Source organism: Gouania willdenowi, chromosome 3 (genome assembly GCF_900634775.1).
Source record: "Gouania willdenowi chromosome 3, fGouWil2.1, whole genome shotgun sequence".
Lineage (NCBI taxonomy): Eukaryota > Metazoa > Chordata > Actinopteri > Blenniiformes > Gobiesocidae > Gouania > Gouania willdenowi.
In genome coordinates this window covers 28,838,077-28,859,509 of record NC_041046.1, presented here as the reverse complement: position 1 = coordinate 28,859,509, position 21,433 = coordinate 28,838,077, and the positions used below count along the sequence as shown (strand labels likewise).

Sequence of the window (21,433 nt, the reverse complement as noted above, 5' to 3'; positions counted from 1 at the left end):
TATTACATATAAAAGCAACATAAACACACACACAAACACACCAAAACAAACCGTGGAAGCTCAATGTGAAACCAAATAAAAACATATCACATGAAACCATAAGAACTGTCAGTAAATATGGAGAGTCGACCCAAAACCTCAAAATAAAGCAGTAACAACAACACTGCTATCATTGTTCATCATTGTCACCAACTGACAAAATGAATAATCACAAAACATTTGGGGTTTTGTATGAAGCTAAATTCACACTTAAGCACAAATGTCAACATTACAATTTGATTTTATAGTCATTGTTCTTCTTTCTCTGAAATACACTGTGTACAACCACCTTTCTGCATTTATGTTTCGCCTTCTTTTAAGTAAAATCACCGACTGAGGGTATTTCTGTGCGTTGGCAAGTTGTCGGAAACGTTCACATTCATTAATGATGCGATAGTCTATCCTATACATTTCTGTGAATGACAACCAATCACAGAGTTGGTGTTTGTGGAGCCTGAACCTTAAATATCTCTAAAGACATCACCATCACCATATCCCTGGCCTGCAATTAACAGAGATGCAGAGCTCTCCACTTCTCCCAGAGTAAACATAACACACCGAGTCTCATTTGAAAGAACAACACGGGTTGCATTTGCATAGCAGGGAACTTTTACAAATAGCACGTCTGCGACATTTTGTTCAGTGCAGAGAACGAAGCAGAGTTTAGAAATGATCACAGAAATAAAATGGCTCGTTCAAGCAACCTCGGTAAAATCTTTCAAAACATATGATTAGACTGAAGCATTGCATTAGTTGGTTTTTCGTGGAAACCAGTCAAAAATCCATTTTTAATAGTCTTTTACTTAATTATACACTTATTTAATGTTTATTCTTTCTTTCATCTTTGTTAAACGTTTTATTACTTTATTTGTGATTTTTCTGAAGTGGCTGTAACGTAAGCAATTTCCCCCTGGGATTAATGAAGGAATTGTGATTCTGTGGACAGGTCACTGATGTATATCATAACAAAACAAACCTTTACTTATAGTTCATTACAGTCATTTAATAACGAAACATGTTTTTGAACAAATGACACTGAGAACATTCAACCTGTTCTAACTGATACATGTGCGTGTGTGATGGGAATGTTTCCAGTTTGAATCCTTTGTACCAGTGATAGAGATGGAGTGGTGGGGTAAACGTCACAGATGAAGGTCACTATCTCCTCTGTCTGAATGCTCACTCAACACATCCTTCAAAATTCAGACAGTTAAGCATGTGACTGATGAAATGTAATAAAACCAATGTGTGTAATTATTACAAACACACGCAGAACAATGTAATCCTACATAGTTTTACCTCTAAATGATCGATCCTATACTACCATTGTGACCAGTCACACTGGTATCTCTGTGGGCTAATAGCTTCTCCTAAGTGTGAATTATTATTAGACTACCATTTCTCATGAGTGCCTGTTTCAGCCACATCAATCAAATCTCAACCTAAAACACAACTTTCTATTGCACTCATTACCTGAATTATTGATAGACCTTTTAGACTGCTGGAATGCTGAGAATCACTGAACTCTATGGAGACACACACACACACACACAAGGACAAAATCTCACCCTTGTGCTTCTTTTTTTCCTTTTTGAACTTTGATCCTCAATGAGGTTGACTATTTTCCTGTGCTAAACTGTGAAATGCATAAAAAATTGCTCTTCCTCCCCCTCCAAGGTGGATCTCTGCGCCTCTGATGTTTTATCAGATGATCTCACCTTATCACAGGAGAGCAGTGGGTCCAACATGTGCAGACTGAGTAAATACTGACAAAGTTCACAGTGAAAGGCTCATTTGCAGTCTGATATAGTGCTGGGTGAGAGACCACACAACCTTCAGAGTGGAAATTAAAAGTCAAAGCTGTCTTTAAGTAGTGGCCAGGTGCAAAGCTGCCAGCTTGTTTTTTTTTTTTTGACCCACCCTCTGGGATTATTGTTGCCCTCACTCTCTACCTGCTGTGTATTAGCATGCAGCAGATACTTCTGGGTTCTTCTATACATGCTTTGGCTCTTATTTAGACTCTGCTTGATACGTTCAACACTTTAGGCATATCAACACTGAAGTAAACACGTGACAAATTAAAAGATCATATTTAATCGTGTTCCTCCAGAGATGCTGCTTTAGGTATGATGATGATTTTAGTCCTACTAGTTACAGTTATGCCTCTGCTGCCATCTATCTGCAATAGTGGTGAAAGAAGGTTATTGTACATCAGTACGAGGCAGCAACAAAACGTTCTGTTAAAATGCGACATGTCAAGTCGGTTATTTTGCACACTTAAATGTTAATGGACGGAGGGTAAGTGTTCATGATGACCAACCACTGGTATCTAAATTACTGTACATCATTCTGTTTTTTTAATCCAAACAGAATCAGTTTTTATTCCCATGGTTCAGTTCACACATACAAGGAATTTGATATTTGCTGTAGTTGTGTTATCATGGGCCATATTAATGTGAACTCATCCTTTGTGTTTAAATAGGCTGGAGTTACTTTTCTACACCATTACTTTTTTTTTATGATCAGGAACTATACAAATGTCATTGCCTCAGATAAAGAGGAAAATGTGTAGTAAATAGCCAAAATTGCTGCTCAGCTAACAGCTGTGTAGCTTATATAGTGAAGTGTCTCAACCATGGGTCATCTCAAGTGTCTAGGTGTAGTTTATTTTAAAAAAAAAAAAAAAAAAAAAATACTGATAAAAACATTAAACAAATTATTATCCAAATGTAAACACAAACTTAAATAATTAATCTATACTTTCACTTTCTCAAATATAAATCAAATGAAAAAAAATGCTGCTTTAAGTGAAAAAATTTGTCATCACTTAGTGCACTAATCTTAGCTAGACCATATTTGTTACACATCACAGCAAACACGATTTAAGACTAATTATAGAAAATAAAAAAGATTTTGGGGCAGCTAGAAATTAGTGATATCAAAGTGGGGGTCACGGTCAAACCACCGATAATAGTGGTATGATCCTAAATTGTCCCTGCATTGGCTCCACAGACGAGCCTTTATTTTTACAATTGCCAATTTATGTCCAAGAAAATTAACACGTCTCCACAAGAGGAGCAAAACTAAACCGCTGTGTGCAGATACTGATTTAACACCTGGCTGTAATCCATCTTTTCAGCATCTATGTTCAGCTTTCAATTTCTGTCTTGACAAAATGTCAGAAGTTCCTACAAAAGAAACTACTTTGACACTGGTTTTATTTGTTGAATTGAGTTGTACAGAATGTTTAATCTAGACGGTGACTGGCCAAAAACCTACAATTAAAATAAGGACATTCTCAATAAAACGTTTTAAACATTTTATTTTGCAAAGTTCCATAGTGACTATTTTCACTTTTTCTTTTCCACATCCTGCTCAGCTGCCTCTTTGGCTCTCTTGGCACGAATGCCGAAAAGACGAGCATTGGCGCGAGCCATACGAAGGCTGGCGAAAGCCTTGAAGTTCTTCTCATCCTCTGAGATGACGCGGGCCTTCTCTTTCTTGTGTCCCTGTTGAAGCAGAATAAAGTTATGTCAAGGCAAGTTTTAAGGTTGAATAATACATTTTTTATATAAAAATGTCTAAGCATGAGAGAAAAGGTTAGTCTATGACTCAGTCAGCTGTCATCAGACAAAGGGTTCGAGGTTTTCATCAAAGTTTTACAGCGATTCCGGAGATTTGTCATCATTTGACCGACTATAAAAGTAATTTAATATCCACTTTATTAGCTTTGACTCGGTCTAATTTAGTAAATGCAGAATTACAGTAATAAGTTCTTCTAATGTCAGAAGACTTACATTTCTGATGGGCATGACTGGACCAGCGAGCTGGGTGGCCATCTTCAGCTCTTCCTCCTGAAACAAGAACAAAAACTTTCACTTTGCTGAACAGGTAACCAAAAAAGCAAGGTTCACAAACATTCGGCCTCAGCCTGAATTTATGAGCGAAACATTGTAAAAAATAATTTTGGCATGCCAAAGAGCAGACGTTACTGTTACAGGGATCATTACATAGTAAACTTTACTTACTACTAAACTCAAAGAGTATCATCAGCAAGCACTTGTTTAATCCATGACAGCAAACATTGTCCCTTCATGTTGATGCTCCAAATAAGATGTGAACTTACGGTGCTGTCGCCCTTCTTAGGAGCAGAAGCCTTCCTGGGGAACAGGATGAGCTTAGATCGGTACTCCTTTAAACGCTGCACGTTGGCCTGAAGAGACTCTGTGGATCTGTTGCGACGACGTGGGTCAACTGCAATGCCAATGGTGCGGGCCGTCTTTTTGTGAATGCCAGCCGCCTGCAGGATGAGAATAATGCAAATGTATCAGTGTAGTGACCAGTATGTAATCATTAAAAATAATTAAAAAAAACTCTATAAAGCAGTCATCAGAAAAGGGGTTCATCGTTTTCATCAAGTAGATACAGAGATTCCGGAGATTTATCATCGTCTGACTGCGTTGATAAACTACTCTTTGCTGACAATTTCACTTTTTTACTTTAGGTCATTAGAGAGTTACTTGCAAAAGAAGAAAACTTAAAAACATTTGAGATTTATAACAGCCCTCATACTAATTTTGTGCATTCTTAGGCACATAAAACATAAATAGAGTAGTCCTGGGTAATTTATCGATGTTTCACTGACTTCACATTGACAATTCTTCATAATTGGCACCAATCATCTTACCTTCAGCTCTTCCAGAGTGAAGCCACGCCCAGAGCGAACCTTGGTGTGGTACCTGATTGTAGGACACCTGACCTGTGGCCTCAGTGGTCCAGCAACAGGACGGGGTGCAATGCGACGAGCTTTGGCCTGACGAGCCTTTCGTCTGAGGAAATAAGTACAGTAGTCAAATTTCCACCACAAAAAAAGTCAGCCCTTGATCTTTACAGCGTTACAATCTTATTATTCTTTACGGGTTTGACTAACACACAAATGGAACAATTGACAAAGAAATTCAACAATCCCATTAAATTGTCTCTGGAAAAAGATTTAAAACAGTTTGATTCAAAACGTCATTTACATTCTAGTAACTTTGCCTACAGCCTCTTAAACAACACCAATGTATTGAAGTAGCCAGTTTATTGATAGATAATTAAGGTGGACCCTTACACTGTTGTGCACAGATTAACGCTTAAGGAAGAGAGGAATTCCTGACCACTGCTGACTGGGATTTAAGGCCAAATTCAACCAATACCTCAAATTAAAACACATTTCACTGTCCAAAAGGAAACGTTCATTAAAATCAAGGACTCAGTAGATGACTAGACAATCTTGTGTAAATGAAAGGTAGAAATTTTTTATATTTAGAACACGAACTTAAAGGGGACATATCATGGTTTTAAATCCTTCCTTTTTAGATATAAATCATACAGTTGTGGTCTATATAAAGCAGAACTGCACTGCTTGGATCTGAATTCCTCATTATTATAGCTCCACAGGCTCCTTTTCTACTCCTTTTCTGATGTGCTTCTAAGAGCAACTCGTTTTGGTGCGGTCTCTTTAAATGCAAATGAGACACTCCATACCCTGCCCCCTCTTCAGGTGACACTCGGTTCAACTCCACCCTGCTCGGCCATTTTTGTAGTTTGATAGAAGAGATACGGCTATGTAGCGGCGCATAAACTTTTTATTCAGAGGTTATTTACAAAATGTCAACAACGGAAGACTTGTCCATCCAGCCTTACATGTTCGAGCCAGAGTCGGACCCAGCGGAGCGAGATGAAAATGAAGATGATGAACCTGCAGAACCCTAACAAGTGAGCAAACACAAGCACCGAGCTAACGCCAGCGCCAAGCTAACGTCATGAAATGCATTTTAATACAGTCTTTTCAAAGACAAAAACGGCAAAATGAAATGACTAATGAAAACTTTAGACTTAAATTAAATCACGTAGGCCATATCATCAAGGATCTAAAACGAGCACACAGCGCTAACATATGAAGTCTGAAGACGGTGCAACTGCTAATGCTAACAAAACAATGACATGGACGTCTTATCACACTTTTTAGCGTTATTTACAGCTTACCGAAGTGCTCTGTTTGTCGTCTCTAAAGATAGAAGGAATTGAACCCTCAATCAGACAAAGTCTTTCGGCAAATCCTTCTTTATACTGGCGGAGGTTGCAGAAGCAGTCATCATTGAAGTGCTTCGCGCACACAAAAATGACCTTACCCACAGATGTGGGTACATTTCTGTGAAAAATAAAACTCAACCAGGCACTTTGAAAAGGTTCTGATGCTGGGAGACGGTGTAATGAAGCGTGTGGGTTACTACATCCAACAACCGAACATTTTGACTTATCCTCTCGTAACTTCGGCATCCTTGAGCTTGGACTACAAAATAAAAGCGAGAAATAAAAATGGCGGATTGCTCGAAGTGTTGGACCTGGAGTTGATGTACTAATTTGGCAGTTCCGCTGCAAATACTGCGATGTAATAGTTAAAAAAAACGTAATAGAGAATAGAAAAATCGAAACAGATTTAAAAATATGAGCAAAACAGAATATAAAGATATCTACGGAGCACCTGAAGAGACTAATTTGATTTTTTCTGTACTTCTAAGCACTCTAAACATACAAAATGCATTTAAGGGCTAAAAAAGTGGATTTAGCATATGTCCCCTTTAATGTCATTCAAAACACGAAACACAAAGGAATATTATAAAAACTAAAGCCACTGAAGCAGTTTTTAGGTATGTTAAAAGCAAAATTATGACTGATGATGACAAAGTGTACCAACATGTTTATTTATACTTTCCTTACAATTTGTTACATACATACATTTGCAAAGCAGCCGTTTCCAAAAACAGTTTTACCAGAGTAAACAATCCTGTTTATTAGGATCCCCATTATCTTAAGCAGACTATCAGCTATTCTTGCTGGGGTCCACAAATTACACAATGACAATACAACATTAATAACTACCATTACTCCATTAAATGTTGTATTAAGAAAACTTAGTCTGCATAATACCTTCAAGTTAAACCTTTGCTGTTTCCAAAATGAAATATGGCATACAGAATATCTACAATGGGAAGTATAAGTAAAAAGCCAACATGACTGTAACGTGATAAACTGGACTAGCCGTGTTTACTTCAAGATGTTTAACCTTTCAGTTCCTATATTTGCTTGTGGGAAAACCAGGTATTATAAGGTAGCATTTATAAACCCTTGATGTACTGTATAATAACAGTCCAATCGCTTTTGCTAAGCTACAACAGTAAACATGACCTGGGTACCTGAGAACCTACTAATGTTAGTCATTAAGTGTTAACGCATGTTAGCATTAGCTTCGGTTCGTAGACCAGCAGTCCTCACCTGCGGAGCTTCCTAGCGGGCTGGTTAAACCACGTCCGGACTCTCTTCTGCCAGTCCTTGTGGAAGTGAGGGTTCAGAATCATTCCATTCCGGCTGGGGGCCATGGCTGCCTATTTCCCTGAAACACAGCGTGGACAGGACACATCAGCAGACTGTCATGCCGGTACACTGACATGCTAACATGCTAGCTAGCGATCCCAGCAAGCACAACACAAAATATATTATGAATTAAGCTAAATGCAAAGACAGTTCCCTGCTGTGGCGACTATATATTTCTTATTAAACTTGACTGGACGCCTGTGACATGAAAAAATAAAATGTATGTGTGAGTGCATGCAATGTTAAGTCACACAATATAAGCTTCAAGCCAAAAGCATGATTTTAGTAATATTCTGTGAAGTTATCCGACCCAATATACATATTGTCTGTGAAATGACTTACAGGGCTACATTTTTAAATACTTGGTTTAAACGTGCATCTTAGGTTTACAGAGGATTGAAGCAGATTATTCTAAAAAGTAAGTGGAATGATCGTTCATACCTACGAGGGGGGAAAATGGCCGATAGGAAAAAGGAAGGAGAGACGCGGTGGATTGTGGGATATCTGCTCACCGGACAATCATTTCCGGCAGATTGAACACATTATAATTACACTACCGCCACCTACTGGAATTTAGCTCTTTTATTTAAATTTTTAATTTTTAAATTTTATTTTACATTTTTCAGTAACAATACATGTACATTTTAAATCAGGGCACAAATGCACAATAATACATTCTGGCACTTGCTGGAGAAGTAAACAAAGAATAAACAATAGAGAAAAAGGAAAATGTACACACACATAAACAGAACTGAAAAAGGCTTAAACAAGGCAGTGACAACTTAAAAAAGTAAGGACATTCTGATTTCTTTATACATTTTGGTGGCTTTTTTGGTATGTTGTTTGATCAATTTAAGAGACTTGAAGTAGTTAGTGAGACAAAAAATAAACACATTACACAAATGACTGAAGTCTTTCCATTTACAAGTATAAATAAAATATTCACCCATTCAAATAACAACATTTGTATTTATTCAACTAAAAAAATAAAAATTCAATTGTTCAAAATGGGGTCAAAATGGAATCCTTTATGTACAAAATAACCAACAGGGTCTATGCCAGAAATAATCTTAAAATGTGTTTCTTTGACGTTTGGTGCAATTGGGTAAGATAAGTGAAAAGAAAAAGGTTTGTGTTTAAATGAGCTTTCTAGGTCATGTTTAGTATTTTTTTTAATTAAAATTCCAAAACATTTGTTTATTGAAAGCTTGGGTAACAATTTTGTTGTTGTACTTTTTATCAACAAGATGAACTTGATCACTAGTTAAAGTAGGCAAGCATGATGTTCTGAATGAGTCTGAGAAAAGCAATGGGAATTGCATTACAGACCTTGTTGTAACCATTACAAGAAATTTGTACACGGTACTTGTTCATGAAAGCCTCATATGATAAAGGTAGTGGCTACCCGTACGGTTGCCGTATCAATATACCGGCATTATGTCCGTACGCAGTGCCCCTCTTTGGCCAGTTTAGGTCACGTGACTAAGACTAAACCGAACCGTAAACTTAACCCTAAAAATTGTTGCTATATATTGTTATAACCTAACCCTAAATCAAACCCTAACCCCTAAGACGCTACATACGTGTACTTCAGTAGACGTACCACTGGCACCGGGGGTTGCAAAAAATTGATTTCACGATGTATCGCGATTTTAAATTTTTTATTATTTTTTTTTTCAATAATAAAAAAAAAACAATTACATTATTTATTTTTTTCTGATATATAATCAATATTTTTGCTTACTGAATTTTTCACAATTTTTGTAGACGTGTGTTTTTTACAGCTGGAGACATTGTCACTTCTCAGCGGAGCAGCCTAACTACTGGGCATGTTTACCAGCTCCTGTTTCTACATAAAAACCTTGAAAATTGTGCCACTTCCGCACCTCCACTCCAACAGATGGCGCCATAGATATAATAATAATAATAATAATAATAATAATAATAATAATAATAATAATAATAATAATAATAATAATAATAATTAAAATAATAATAATAATAATAATGAAATTTGAGTCCCCCATTCTTGATAAATAATTTATTCAGTACAGTATATACCATATAGATTGCTGTTGGGTAATGCAACCTTTTAGCCATTTAACTCTAAAAGCTGAAATGATAGATCCAAAATGCAAGGCTTTTATACCTCCATATTCATAGTCTTTAACTAGTTGTGCCCTTAAAATATAATGGTGTTTTGGTCTTCCAGATAAATTTAAAAATAGTTGAATTAGCTGATTTAATTGTCTTTGGGGGTTAAAAGTGAATAACAGGGATAAATGAGTCTTTAGAGGCCTTCGGTTTTGGATAACAAGATATGACCCATAATAGACAAATCACGAGTTAGCCAGTGGTTGAACACTTTCTGTACAATATTCAATCGAGGAGTGATATTCACATTTTCACGCTCCATGTTTTTGCTTATAATCAGACCCAGATATTTTACTTTTTTTTCTTTAACAGGTATGCAATTTAGCTTTCACAAAGCAGTGTTTTCATATTCTCCATGTCAGGTTTTAACATGATTGTGCATTTTAGCATCTACTTGTTTTAACTTTTAACTCCCAAATTGTTTTCAATTATTTTTCCAAAAAATAAATATATTTATGACTACATATTTGTTAAAGTATTTTAATCTTTCTGCTGTTTGATTGATGGGCTGCTGCCAATGAGATTTTGTTGGATTGTCTTATCAGTGCAATGACAATAAAGCTTCTATGTTATATCAGTGTTTCTCAAATGGGGGTACATGTACCCCTCGGGGTACGCAAAGGCACTACAGGGGGTACTTAAGAGAGAGAGTGGAAAATTAACAAATGACAGCATTAAAAATATAAAGTGTCTATTCTTACGGTTATCGTACGGAAAACCCACAGTGCTATTGGTACGTTTACCGAAGTACACGTACGTAGCGTCTTGGGTTAGGTTTAGTTATAACCCTATATCGCAACAATTTTTAGGGTTAGGTTTACAGTTAGGTTTAGTCTTAGTCACGCAACCTAAACTGGCCAATGACTGACCAATCACGTGACCTAAACTGGCCAATGAGGGCCGCTGCATACGAATAGAATGTTGGTATATTGATACGGCAACCGTACGGATACCCACTGCCTTAAGAATGTAGGGTTTGTGTTGTTTAAGTTAAAAATTATAATCATAATGATGGAAATGATCTTAATTCGAACATGAACTGACACGTCTTGGTCCCACATAAGGCAGGAGATGACGGGAAATTATGAATAAATTAAAAAAATACCCATTGTTTCTGTCCCCACCGATATTAGAAAACCATTGTGCTGTTCAAGGAAACATTGAAAACTAATATTAAACTTTTTCTATTACCAAAACTGAATATATATTCTTATTGTGCGCTGATATTTGTGGAATAAATCCATGAGGGGGGGGGTCAAAAACTATAAAAGTAGCTTTAGCCATCAAGATATATTTCGTGACCTAATCAACATAAAATCTAACATCTTTTGTAGAACCTGGCAGAATGGTTGGTTAGCAGCATACACATGCCTTTTAGTAGCATTGCCTTTTATGTTGGTGGATATCAAGTCAAACAAATCTATTATGTAATACATGATGACAAATACAGACTCTTAACACACAACCTATTCTGTAAGCATTGTTTTGTAAGGCGTCTATTGTGGTTTATTGCCCTCTGCGTTGTCTGATTGACGTTTCTTGTTGCCTGCCCTGGGACTGCAACAACACATGAGCATTTTTGCGATAATTCAGAATTTTTGCATCTATTGCTGTGTGCATAAATGTTAATGTGCACTGTCCCTATCCTAATAAATAAAAGTAAAGGTGAATGATTAAAGCATTGAACACTTTTGTCAGAAGTTGCACATTTACAAAGTTTCCTCCATTATCAGCCTGAGAGCAGTTTTTTGTTCCCTCACAGATTTTAAACCCACACTCATTAATGATTGATCGGCTTTCTGCAATCTCGGCCTATCTTCACCTGAGGCCAAAGGTCAAGGTGCGTGGATCTACATAGTAGCAGCAGACTTTGTCTGCCAATGTGCACTGACATGAAATAGACATGCTTGTGTAGAGTGCATCATAAGAAAACCTGCCTTTTAACCCTAAAGCTATACTGTTGTAGATTAGATGGAACTGCATCAGTTTACGTTATTACAAAGATAGTTTATCTTTTACTGTTGGAGGAAGAAAAAAATAGAGTCAAAATTCAAACAAATAGCATATTTTATTGAGTGAATGTGACAGATTTTTATCAGCCTTTTACCACATTTGTGTAGAAATATGGAGTGAAGCAGTGGACACAAAAACCAATCTTCTTGACACAGTAAAAGCCTGTTACATTGGCTAGTGGTTAAACCATCTTAACACAAGTTGTGACAGAATATTTCTAATGGTTCTGATAGCACACTTCCTGTATCAAAATAAATACCACGACACCATGAAGTCATGATGAAGACTTGTGTCACATTGGATGTTAGTAGCCATGCCTACTAATTACACATTAATGAAGCACAGTGACTCCGGCTCATTCAAGTGATTTAAGAAATTTATCGTAAGCAGCTTGATCCATGAGGTCGTCGACTTCTTCTGGCTTTTCAATGATCATCTTGATTAGCCAACCTGAAAAAATAAAAACCTCATTTTACAAGCAAGTGCATTCCAACAAGACGCTGACTGGTATTTCCAGTTCACTCATCATCCACATGGAGTGATGACGATGAAGCAACTCTTGTAATTAAAAAGTACTAACCGTCCCCATAGCAGGCTTTGTTTACCAGTCCCGGGGTGTCTGCCAGCTCTGTGTTGATTTCAGTCACCTCTCCTGTGAGCGGTGAGTACAGCTCGCTGGCAGCCTTCACGCTCTCCAAAGCACCAAACTCCTCTGCAACGCACACACGCAGACATATGATCACAATGGCTCTCATTTAGAGGGGTGAGTATTGGCAAGGATGTTGCAATACGATACCACGATATTCTACACAGTTAATATCAAAATTAAACAGATCTTTAGAAGATATTGATCATTCAGAGGACACATTGAATCAAAACTATTTGCTTCAAAACGTCCTATTTATTATTAGTGTTTTTGCACATTTTCACTGAAAAAAAGAAAATGCAGCGTTACAAACTGCCATCGTAAAATAAAGGGCAACAAGTTTCTTTTCACTGAAACTACTGTGTAGAAGTCTCAAAGTAACCATTACAACATAATGACGGCATTGTAACAACATTAAGGATAAAGCACCCAGAGTTACTGATAATGCATAAAAATAAGAAAAAAATAATTTATCCTATTGTATCAGTTTAAGCACTGATCTGAACACATTAAAAGCATTGTAACCACCACTGAAATATTTCACAAATACACAAAAACATTGATAAAATTTTGAAAAAAAAAAAAAAAAAAATAGAACCCAAAAATAAAAAAAATAAATCGCGATACATCTTGAGATCGACTTTTTTTTTTTTCACACCCCTACTCATTTATGAACCTTGCGTGAAAACAGGTTAGTTCACATTTGGTGGTAAACATTTGTATCAGACCGATCCCAGTGTACAAATGATCAGGTGTTGACAAATGCGGCGGTTGAATTCAATCGTCAACATGTTACGCCCTCCTGTTTCGGAGGCCCCGCCCACTGAGGTCAACCAAGAAAAGAAACCTTTCCAAAATGAAAATTGCCATCCTCACAGAGGTGGAGCAAAAAAAAAAAAAAAGTGCTTTTTGACAGTGTGAAAATTGGAGTTAAAGAAGCGCATTTAAACGATCTGTGGAAGAGGATCTGCTCCTGAGCAGACGATGTCTGCCCCCCTGTGTGCGTTGTGAACAACTTCACAGCAGAGATCCTGGAGACACACACGGATACAATCTGCACGCTTTAGGCAATAAATATCACATTGAAATATATTATCTATCGAAACACTTGTTCACTTGTTGTCCCTTGTATGTTTATTATTATGCTTTGACCTATAATTCATCACATTAACGATTACTGCGGCGCATTTTTAAGTTTAAGGAGTTATTTACATTAAAAAGCATTAATTAGGTCTTGTTTCCTCCATACAGCTTCCAGTGACGTGGTGTACAGAGGAAACAGGACCTCATCTTCAAGCCAGAGCACAGCAGCACTGCGTCCCGTGTGTGTGCGTGCGCCCTAAGGGCCCCCCCCCCCCCAAAAAAAAAAAAACCTAAGTCGATTTCTTATTTATTTGCCAGTTAAATATTACGATGGTTGATGGTACCAAATCATTGGCACATACCAATATAAACATGGGGGCCATTATCTCGTACATGTTAGAGGGGCGCCAGGGGGTCCCCTTTTACAAATGACTACTCCTCCGTTCGTTATCGTTAGATCGGAATGCGGTTTGGTATGAATGAATGATGAGATGCTCGGAGCCCTATTTGAATTGAGCCCCAGCCCCCATTTCCAGAAATTTCCAAATTTATGGGAACATAGTCGAGTGACAAATCGTTTCAAACAGTAATTCAACATAGATTGCAATTATGCCTCTCACAATTCGATTAGGAGCCCGGGGGGCCCACCCCCCTTTTTGGCAATTTCCATTAAAGTGATTTTTCATTTTTTAAATGACTACTCCTTTGTTAATGCTCGTTGAATCGGGCTGTAATTTGACATGGATATTCTATGAGCGGATGTGAAGAGCCTCTCGAAGACCTTTTTGATTCGGTGGAAACGAGTCGTTTGACTGAATTCTGGGAAACGTGGTACGTGCTATTCGGCGCAGAGACGTTCTGCGGGCCCGGCCGTAGTTCATCCGAACTTGTTTAAAATGTAATTTATTTTGTTTAATTTGTTTAAATAATCCATTGTGTGTCTGCTTATGCTTAAATGACAGCTGAGGCTTGTTTAATACTTTATTTTCCAGTCTGTCAGATTTAGCTTTGCTGAACCACAATTCCACACAATCAGATTTGCGTACACGAGGTCAGACCTGACGCTCACGTCAGAATTGATAAAATACCGAAGCTTTCATTAATCAAATCTGAACAGTTGATAAATGAGGGCCAACGCATGTACCATACAGAGAATAACTTACCGTTTTGTTCAAGTCTTTGGCCAATTTCTGGGAGCCCACAGTAAACCACATCACCTAGGGCTTCCTGCAATGATAGGACAGACAGTTCTGTGCATACAAAAACATTCCTGAGAAATAAACAAAACAGGGCAGTAAAAGTTCACATATTGTCATAGTCTCATGTTAAAGTACCGAAAATATGTATTTCAAAGATTTATTTTTGTAGAATCTGTGATTGATGCCTATAATGACTTCCTTCATGCAGAGTAAGTCAGTCATCCTTTTAAATTGATTTACAATTGCTTTTTTTTTTTTTAAAGCTGTGGGTTAACTTTGTTACAAGTTAATAGTGTCAGCATCTGACACAAGCACTGCCAGAGTAAATTTGTTTTTTTTTTAGGAGAATAAAATGAAAGAATTTAATGTACGTTTAAGAAACAAGTCGACTTGGCTTTGTACTCAACCTGGAGAAAAGCAAGTGAAGCAAAATAGATTGGGGAACTTGGTGTCAAGTACGCTAGAGGTGTCGTGTTCATGTGCGTGTACATGCTAACACTTTAAGTTACCTTTTCCACAGTAAATACACCAAGGCAGCCAACAGGCCATCATTAAAGCTTAATAATCATTTATACCATTATTGTTTCCGTTTAACTTGATGGTTTTTGTAGAGTAGTTTGAATTGGATAAACCATCGGTATTTTCTCGGTCCATTTTGACATTTGCTGCCATGTCATGATGAGTGAAGCTTAAAAAAAATGAACAAAACTTTTTTTTTTTTGTAAGTCTTGTGATCAAAGAGAGAACAGCTTCTAAAAAGTTTTAATCTTCTTCTTGGGGGGTTTCCTTTCACAGTCCAAAAACCAAGTTTGTAAATAAAATGAGTAAATGTGTGAGTAAATGACTTAAAGGAGCATTTATGTCAACCCTCTTCCTTCTTTGGGCTCTTTCCTAAATCATGCTTTATTGTGACTTTTATGTTAGTTTCATTATGAGCCGTACTGCCAGTCTCCCAAAGACAGATGTAGACTAAAGCCCTATTCGCACGGGATTAGTTTTACCTAAGGACTACATGCTATTTGTAATAATTGCAGAGAATGTCTGATGTTAATCCCATACGAATCGGCCATGTCAGTAATTTGTAAAGTAAAAAATTCCCCCGCAAATGACCTACTATAGTTTGCTGAACTCCGAGGTCCTGTGATAAAACTAATCCAATGTGAATAGGCATCTCTGTGATTTAGACAGAAATAGGCAGGATTTGATTACGCGTTTTGTTTCCGGTGTCACGGTCTGTGTTTACCTCGTACTGAGATCGATCATGAGCATATATGCATGCATGCAACCCTAACTCTAATCTAATCTAATCCAATAAACTAATAAAACATGTCTGTTCACTTTGAAAACAAAATAGGAGGAGTTTGCTTGATGTTACAATGTTAGAGTTTATTACAGTGAACCCAAAAACAATAGAGGAGACTGTTCAGCAGCTGAATCCATCAACGTGTTGCCTTGACACAATACCCTCAAACTTCTTTAAAACTGTTGTAAAATCAATTGTCACTGATTTGTGTCAGATAATTAACTGCTCATTCCAATCAGGCACTGTACCAAAATCCCTGAAAGTAGCTGCTGTGAAACCTCTGTTAAAAAAGAGAACACTGGATGCCTCTATACTGGCTAACTATAGACCAATCAGCAACCTTCCATTCATGGCCAAGATCATTGAGAAGGTGGTCTTCAACCAACCGAGTCAATTCTTAACATTCAACAAAATATTTGATAGATTTCAGTCAGGTTTTCATTCTCATCACAGCACTGAAACTGCTCTGATCAAAGTGATCAATGTCATAAAGTTGAACACTGATTCAGGAAAAGTATCTGTTCTCATTCTATTGGATCTAAGTGCTGCATTTGACACTGTAGATCATACAATTTTGTTGCACGAATTGCAAACATGGGTTGGACTAAATTGAAAAGTAATGCAATGGTTTAAGTCCTACTTGGAGGAGCGAAGCTATTTTGTAAGCATTGGAAACTTTGAATCTGACAGATTACCAATGTCCTGTGGGGTTCCTCAGGGATCTGTTCTTGGACCCCTTCTGTTTAGCCTATATATAGTATGCGTCCTTTAGGACAAATTTTACAGAACTGTAAGGTTGATTATCAGAGCTATGCAGATGACACACAACTATATCTATCACTGAACCCAGATGACCATGGTCCCATTGCGGTGTTGTGTGACTGTTTAGAAAAAGTAAACTGCTGGATGAGTGAAAACTTCCTTCAACTAAACCATGACAAGATGGAGGTGATTGTCTTTGGTAACAAGGAAAAGAGGACTGCTGTCAGCAATTATCTTGAGTCTCGATCTTTAAAAGCTAAAGACCAAGTCAAAAACCTTGGTGTTCTGATTGACTCAGATCTTACATTCAGCAGTCAGATCAAATCTATCACAAAAACAGCCTTCTACCACCTAAAGAACATCTCCAGAGTGAAAGGTTTAATGGCTCAGAAAGATCAGGAGAAACTGGTCCATGCTTTTATCTCCAGCAAACTGGACTATTGTAATGGTCTTCTGACAGGAATCCCCCAAAAGAGCATCAAACAGCTACAGTTGGTTCAGAACGCTGCAGCTCAGGTCTTAACCAGAACAAAGAGGTCAGAGCACATTAGTCCAGTTTTAAAGTCTTTACAATGGCTCCCAGTCAGCCTCAGAATAGACTTTAAAGTTCTGCTGCTGGTGTATAAATCTGTGAATGGGTTTGGTCCAGAATACATCAGTGACATGTTAGTCAGGTATGAACCCAGCAGGTCTCTCAGATCTATGGACACAGGTCAGATAGTGGAGCACAGAGCTCACAGTAAACATGGTGATGCTGCTTTTAGTTGTTATGCTGCAAAGAAGTGGAACAAACTGCCAGCAGAGCTGAAGTCAGCATCCAATGTGAACATTTTTAAAATCAAAGTTAAAGGCACTTTTTTTCTCTACTGCATATGATTGAGAGAGATTTTTGGTCATGTTGTTGATGTCATGATGATTTTACTGATGATTTTAAATGTTCTTATTGATTTTAAACAATTGAATGTTTTATCATGTAAAGCACATTGAGTTGCCTTGAGTATGAAATGCGATATACAAATAAATTTGCCTTGCCTTGCCTTGATGACAGCACGGCAGAAGCATTACTAAACCACCTCACTTGGCCATGGGGGATTTTATGCAAAACCTGAGGGTGATTCACTGGTGGGTGATAAAAGGTTTTTAAAGGATAACGTCAAGCATTTTTCACGTTAAACGAGTGTCTAAAGGTCTTGTGGCTAAAGTCTCACTTGTGATGTAATCTTGCTTTATTTCAGTGTGTAACCATCCCATTGGCGTAAATCATCTGAAGCATATAAAATGTTAAATTAACAAGAAGTTGACACTATTAATTATATTTAGCATGTTTGCTACAATTTCGGGACATTTAATAGCTAGTAAAGTCATCTAAAGAGGGAACGATGAAGAAACGGAAAGAAAACAGACTTGTAACATGACGTGGAAATGAGTACACCCTTAAAATCACACCCTGTTAAATATTTTAATGTTGTACCACAGAACGTCTTTGAGAGTGATGTGCACTGCCTCTCTAAAGACTCCTCTGCTCTCACTTCCTTCTCTAATCCACCCCTACGAATAGAACGAGTGGCTTTTTAAAGGCTCTCTGTAGTGCTGAGGTGAGACATCCAATAAAATCACAACGCATAGAAAGAGGGGTGTCTAAACTCTGACTGTGGTCCATCATATCCAAGACTTTCAGTCAATAGTAAAAAATTTATCTCTAGTAACTTAGAAATTGAAGTTAAAAGGTTAACGCAGACTAACAGCCCATCAATACATCTAATGCAGTTTATATCTTAATTACTAATGATCACAAGGTATATTATAATTTATTGAGTCAAAAGAATGACTTGGAATGTGAACATTTGACATTGCAAACATTTTTGGCAGATTCAGCCTGGGAACTATTATTGCAATAAAAGCTTCAAAGGAACCTGCCATTAATCTGCAAATATAAGAAAAGAAAAAAAAAAAGAAAGAAAAAAAAAAAAACAGCTCTATCGTCATTGGCTACATGTGTGCACGTGAGCAAGTGTCTGCCCTGGAAAATCTCTAAAGCGATTACCGTTTGTCTCCAACAATGACCATTGTTGTGGCGGTTTTGAATGAAATGAGACAGAGTCAAGTTGGAGGTTACAAGTCAAATGCAGACACAGGGTTTATTTGGTCAAAGGGTTTTTTGGGGCAGACCAGTCTGGAATTCAAAGGTTTCAGTGTGTGTGCCCAATGAATCTCTATCTGTTCCGTGCTCTCAGGGTTCTTGTATGCTGCTGATAACAACGGCGAAGCCTCTAAGAAGATACCTTGGTAAATGTTATCAGTACGACAGTATCTGGCCTGCTTAGGGAAGTTTGACCAAAACTCACCAAGAAAGATTCTGTAATCACATATCAACCATAAAGCCATAAATTAGCCTTTTACTGTATGGCTGCTGGGGGCAACGTCCAAGGCAAGTGTGATCAGCATATTGCCATTTTTGAAAATACCGTCAGTGAACCTCACACTGGTCACGGGAACATGACACGTACAACCTACCTGAGCGTAACTGCTGATACCTACAGTGCCGACTCCCCCGTCCACCCGCACCCACTCATGTTTATCAGTGAACTTTAGGGCTAGAGAGAGAGAGAGAGAAAAAAAAGAAACTATTTGTTAGTTTGATCCATTAAAGCAAATGGGGGTCAAACTAATTTAAGTTCTTGGTTGTAAAACATTTCAGATTATCCTAAAGTGGGCCAGATAAGGATCATTCTGTTATTTTTAATTGAAAAAACATGAAGTTTGAACACTAATGTTCAATACCTACTCCAGTTTTCTGAATGTGCTGCACCAGTCAAACAGTTGTCTCATATGGACTATTGACCTGCAAATGATTTGCTCTTTTGAGGTAAATAAAGCTGCTCCGTTTCATATAAGCACAAACATTGGAAGCTTTTTTTTTTTTTTGGCTCCTGCTGTCAATTTTTTTTTTAAAGGAGACACCCAAGGGTGTCTCAAGAAGTTCAGTGTTGGCATCAGACCATCCAGAAAAGTACAAGTTTGAACCCGATCACAGAAAGTCTGTGCAGATGCTGATGTATGACTATTGCTCTCACACTGGTGGGAACTGAAAGTCACTGCTGTGAAACGCTAAATAAGCTCTTCTTGGAGCTTTAGAGACGCCTGCTTTATCCGACTGAAGTTATTGTGCTGCGTTTTATTATTTACAACTAATAATGGTATTGATGGAAACTGTGGGAAAAAGTCTAAATGATTCCCATTCATGGAAACCATCCTGTGTTAATAAATGACACTCCGGTGAAGCAGACACTTGTTTAACTGGAAAAATTAGCATTGCCATGACAATGCAAGTGGGAACGTAAAAAAGAAGGTAAAACTGTCCATAGACTCAGGGTAAAAGTCCTACTTGTGCAAAGTAAGGGATGAGTGCAAATCATTCCCACTAAAAGTAGAATTACAAGAAAGAGGAACATTTTAAGGTACAAATTGTGGCCGTAGCTGCAGGAATAAAGCTTTAACAGTAGCACATGAGCAGCAGCTGTCTCACTCGAGCAGACGTGATCGAGATCTTGCAAAAGCAGCCTAAATTACATAAAACCTTAGATTACATTAAAGGTAAGAGTTAGCATTTTACAACTGAGATATCCTCATCGTCACTAATAAGCAGAACATTTTGACCTTTGAATGGTGTAAATCAGTTAAGACTTGTATGCAGCATGACAAACAAGGTAAATTAAAAAAAGAAATAATGTTTTTGTTTTTTTTTTTTGTCAGAGTGCAACAACAAAGTACATTGATTTGTGGACAACATTTTGGTGGTAAAAGTGTGGCTGAGTAAAAAAAATTAAATAAAATGGCACTTTACAAATTAGATAGCAGCATTGCCACCATGCAGTGGACCATTTAGATATTTAAATAATGTAATAATAATAATTTGGACTGGAGCGTCCAGCTGCTGGTTTGTCTGTTAGAGTGGAAGTAAAGCCATGTTTTTGCCCAGTTTTTGTCCTTTGCTGTAACTGAGCTCCATAAACCACCTGCAGCTCAAAGGCAAACTTCAGTGCAGCCCCTGCGAAGCTCAGAGATGTGGGAAAGTGACACAGCCGATACCGTGGGAAAGCCACATGTAAGCAGGCTTCAGTGCCCAGCCCTGTTGGATGAACTACTAGTGAGTTATTATTGTGTTTTACCTGAGCAGAGGGCCGGGCTGCTGCTCACTGCCCGCACAGAGCTGCTCCTCCATAGCAGCCGGGCGGCAGAGAGCTGGGGGACGGGCGACAGCTGAGGCAGAGCCGGGTGAAAGTTGACAGAGAGACGCCGTAGAGCCGCTCTCATCGCCATCTTCGCTCCGAGTGCAGCCGCTGCTTTAACCCGGGGCTCATGGAGGAGCCGCGGGGCCGCGCACCATCAACACCGACAGCGCGCACGCGTCAAGCGTAATTATGCGTGTGCGTGTGGCGGGAAAAGGCGACGTGACACAAGTTCAAAACTGCGATCATACATCATTTTCGCTGTAACAAACTGACTCATGTACTAATTTGGATTATTTCTGTTTTATTTTTGGAGTTACTTATTATTCTTCAACATTTGAAAGCCAAATTATACATTTTGCCCTCAAGTCGTTACTACTTTTTCTCGTGTTTTTTCACTGTTTCAATATAGAAAATAAAGTTTGTGTTGCTGCCCATACAGTTTGACCAAGTCCTACTGTAATACCTTTTTATTTTAGCTTATTTTATTCTCTGTAATAGTGTTTTTCAACCTTCGTGTCATGACCCCATGTGGGGTCATTTAGAAATAAAATGGGGTCTCCTGAAATGTTTAATAATAAAATAA

At 37.9% G+C, this 21,433-nt stretch overlaps 2 protein-coding genes and 2 non-coding genes across 4 annotated transcripts; all 4 read right to left on the bottom strand.

Moving 5' to 3' along the window:
* Positions 1-3,343: 3,343 nt before the first annotated feature.
* rpl13 (ribosomal protein L13) lies at positions 3,344-7,992 on the bottom strand. Its single transcript, XM_028437505.1, has 6 exons — positions 7,900-7,992; positions 7,360-7,477; positions 4,727-4,868; positions 4,166-4,339; positions 3,837-3,893; positions 3,344-3,548 (listed from the first exon to the last, which is right to left on the bottom strand). Exons 2-6 carry the CDS (start codon positions 7,461-7,463, stop codon positions 3,390-3,392), a joined length of 636 nt encoding a protein of 211 aa, XP_028293306.1. The 5' UTR covers positions 7,464-7,477; positions 7,900-7,992; the 3' UTR covers positions 3,344-3,389.
* Positions 3,647-3,725, bottom strand: LOC114461349 (small nucleolar RNA MBII-202). The gene has a single exon (XR_003673830.1). It is a non-coding gene; the product is annotated as a small nucleolar RNA MBII-202 (small nucleolar RNA).
* LOC114461350 (small nucleolar RNA MBII-202) lies at positions 4,408-4,489 on the bottom strand. The gene has a single exon (XR_003673831.1). It is a non-coding gene; the product is annotated as a small nucleolar RNA MBII-202 (small nucleolar RNA).
* Positions 7,993-11,661: 3,669 nt separating the features above from the next.
* Positions 11,662-21,019, bottom strand: gcshb (glycine cleavage system protein H (aminomethyl carrier), b). Its single transcript, XM_028436270.1, has 5 exons — positions 20,788-21,019; positions 19,133-19,212; positions 14,518-14,581; positions 12,206-12,337; positions 11,662-12,075 (listed from the first exon to the last, which is right to left on the bottom strand). Exons 1-5 carry the CDS (start codon positions 20,936-20,938, stop codon positions 11,981-11,983), a joined length of 522 nt encoding a protein of 173 aa, XP_028292071.1. The 5' UTR covers positions 20,939-21,019; the 3' UTR covers positions 11,662-11,980.
* Between the last annotated feature and the right edge of the window lie 414 nt (positions 21,020-21,433).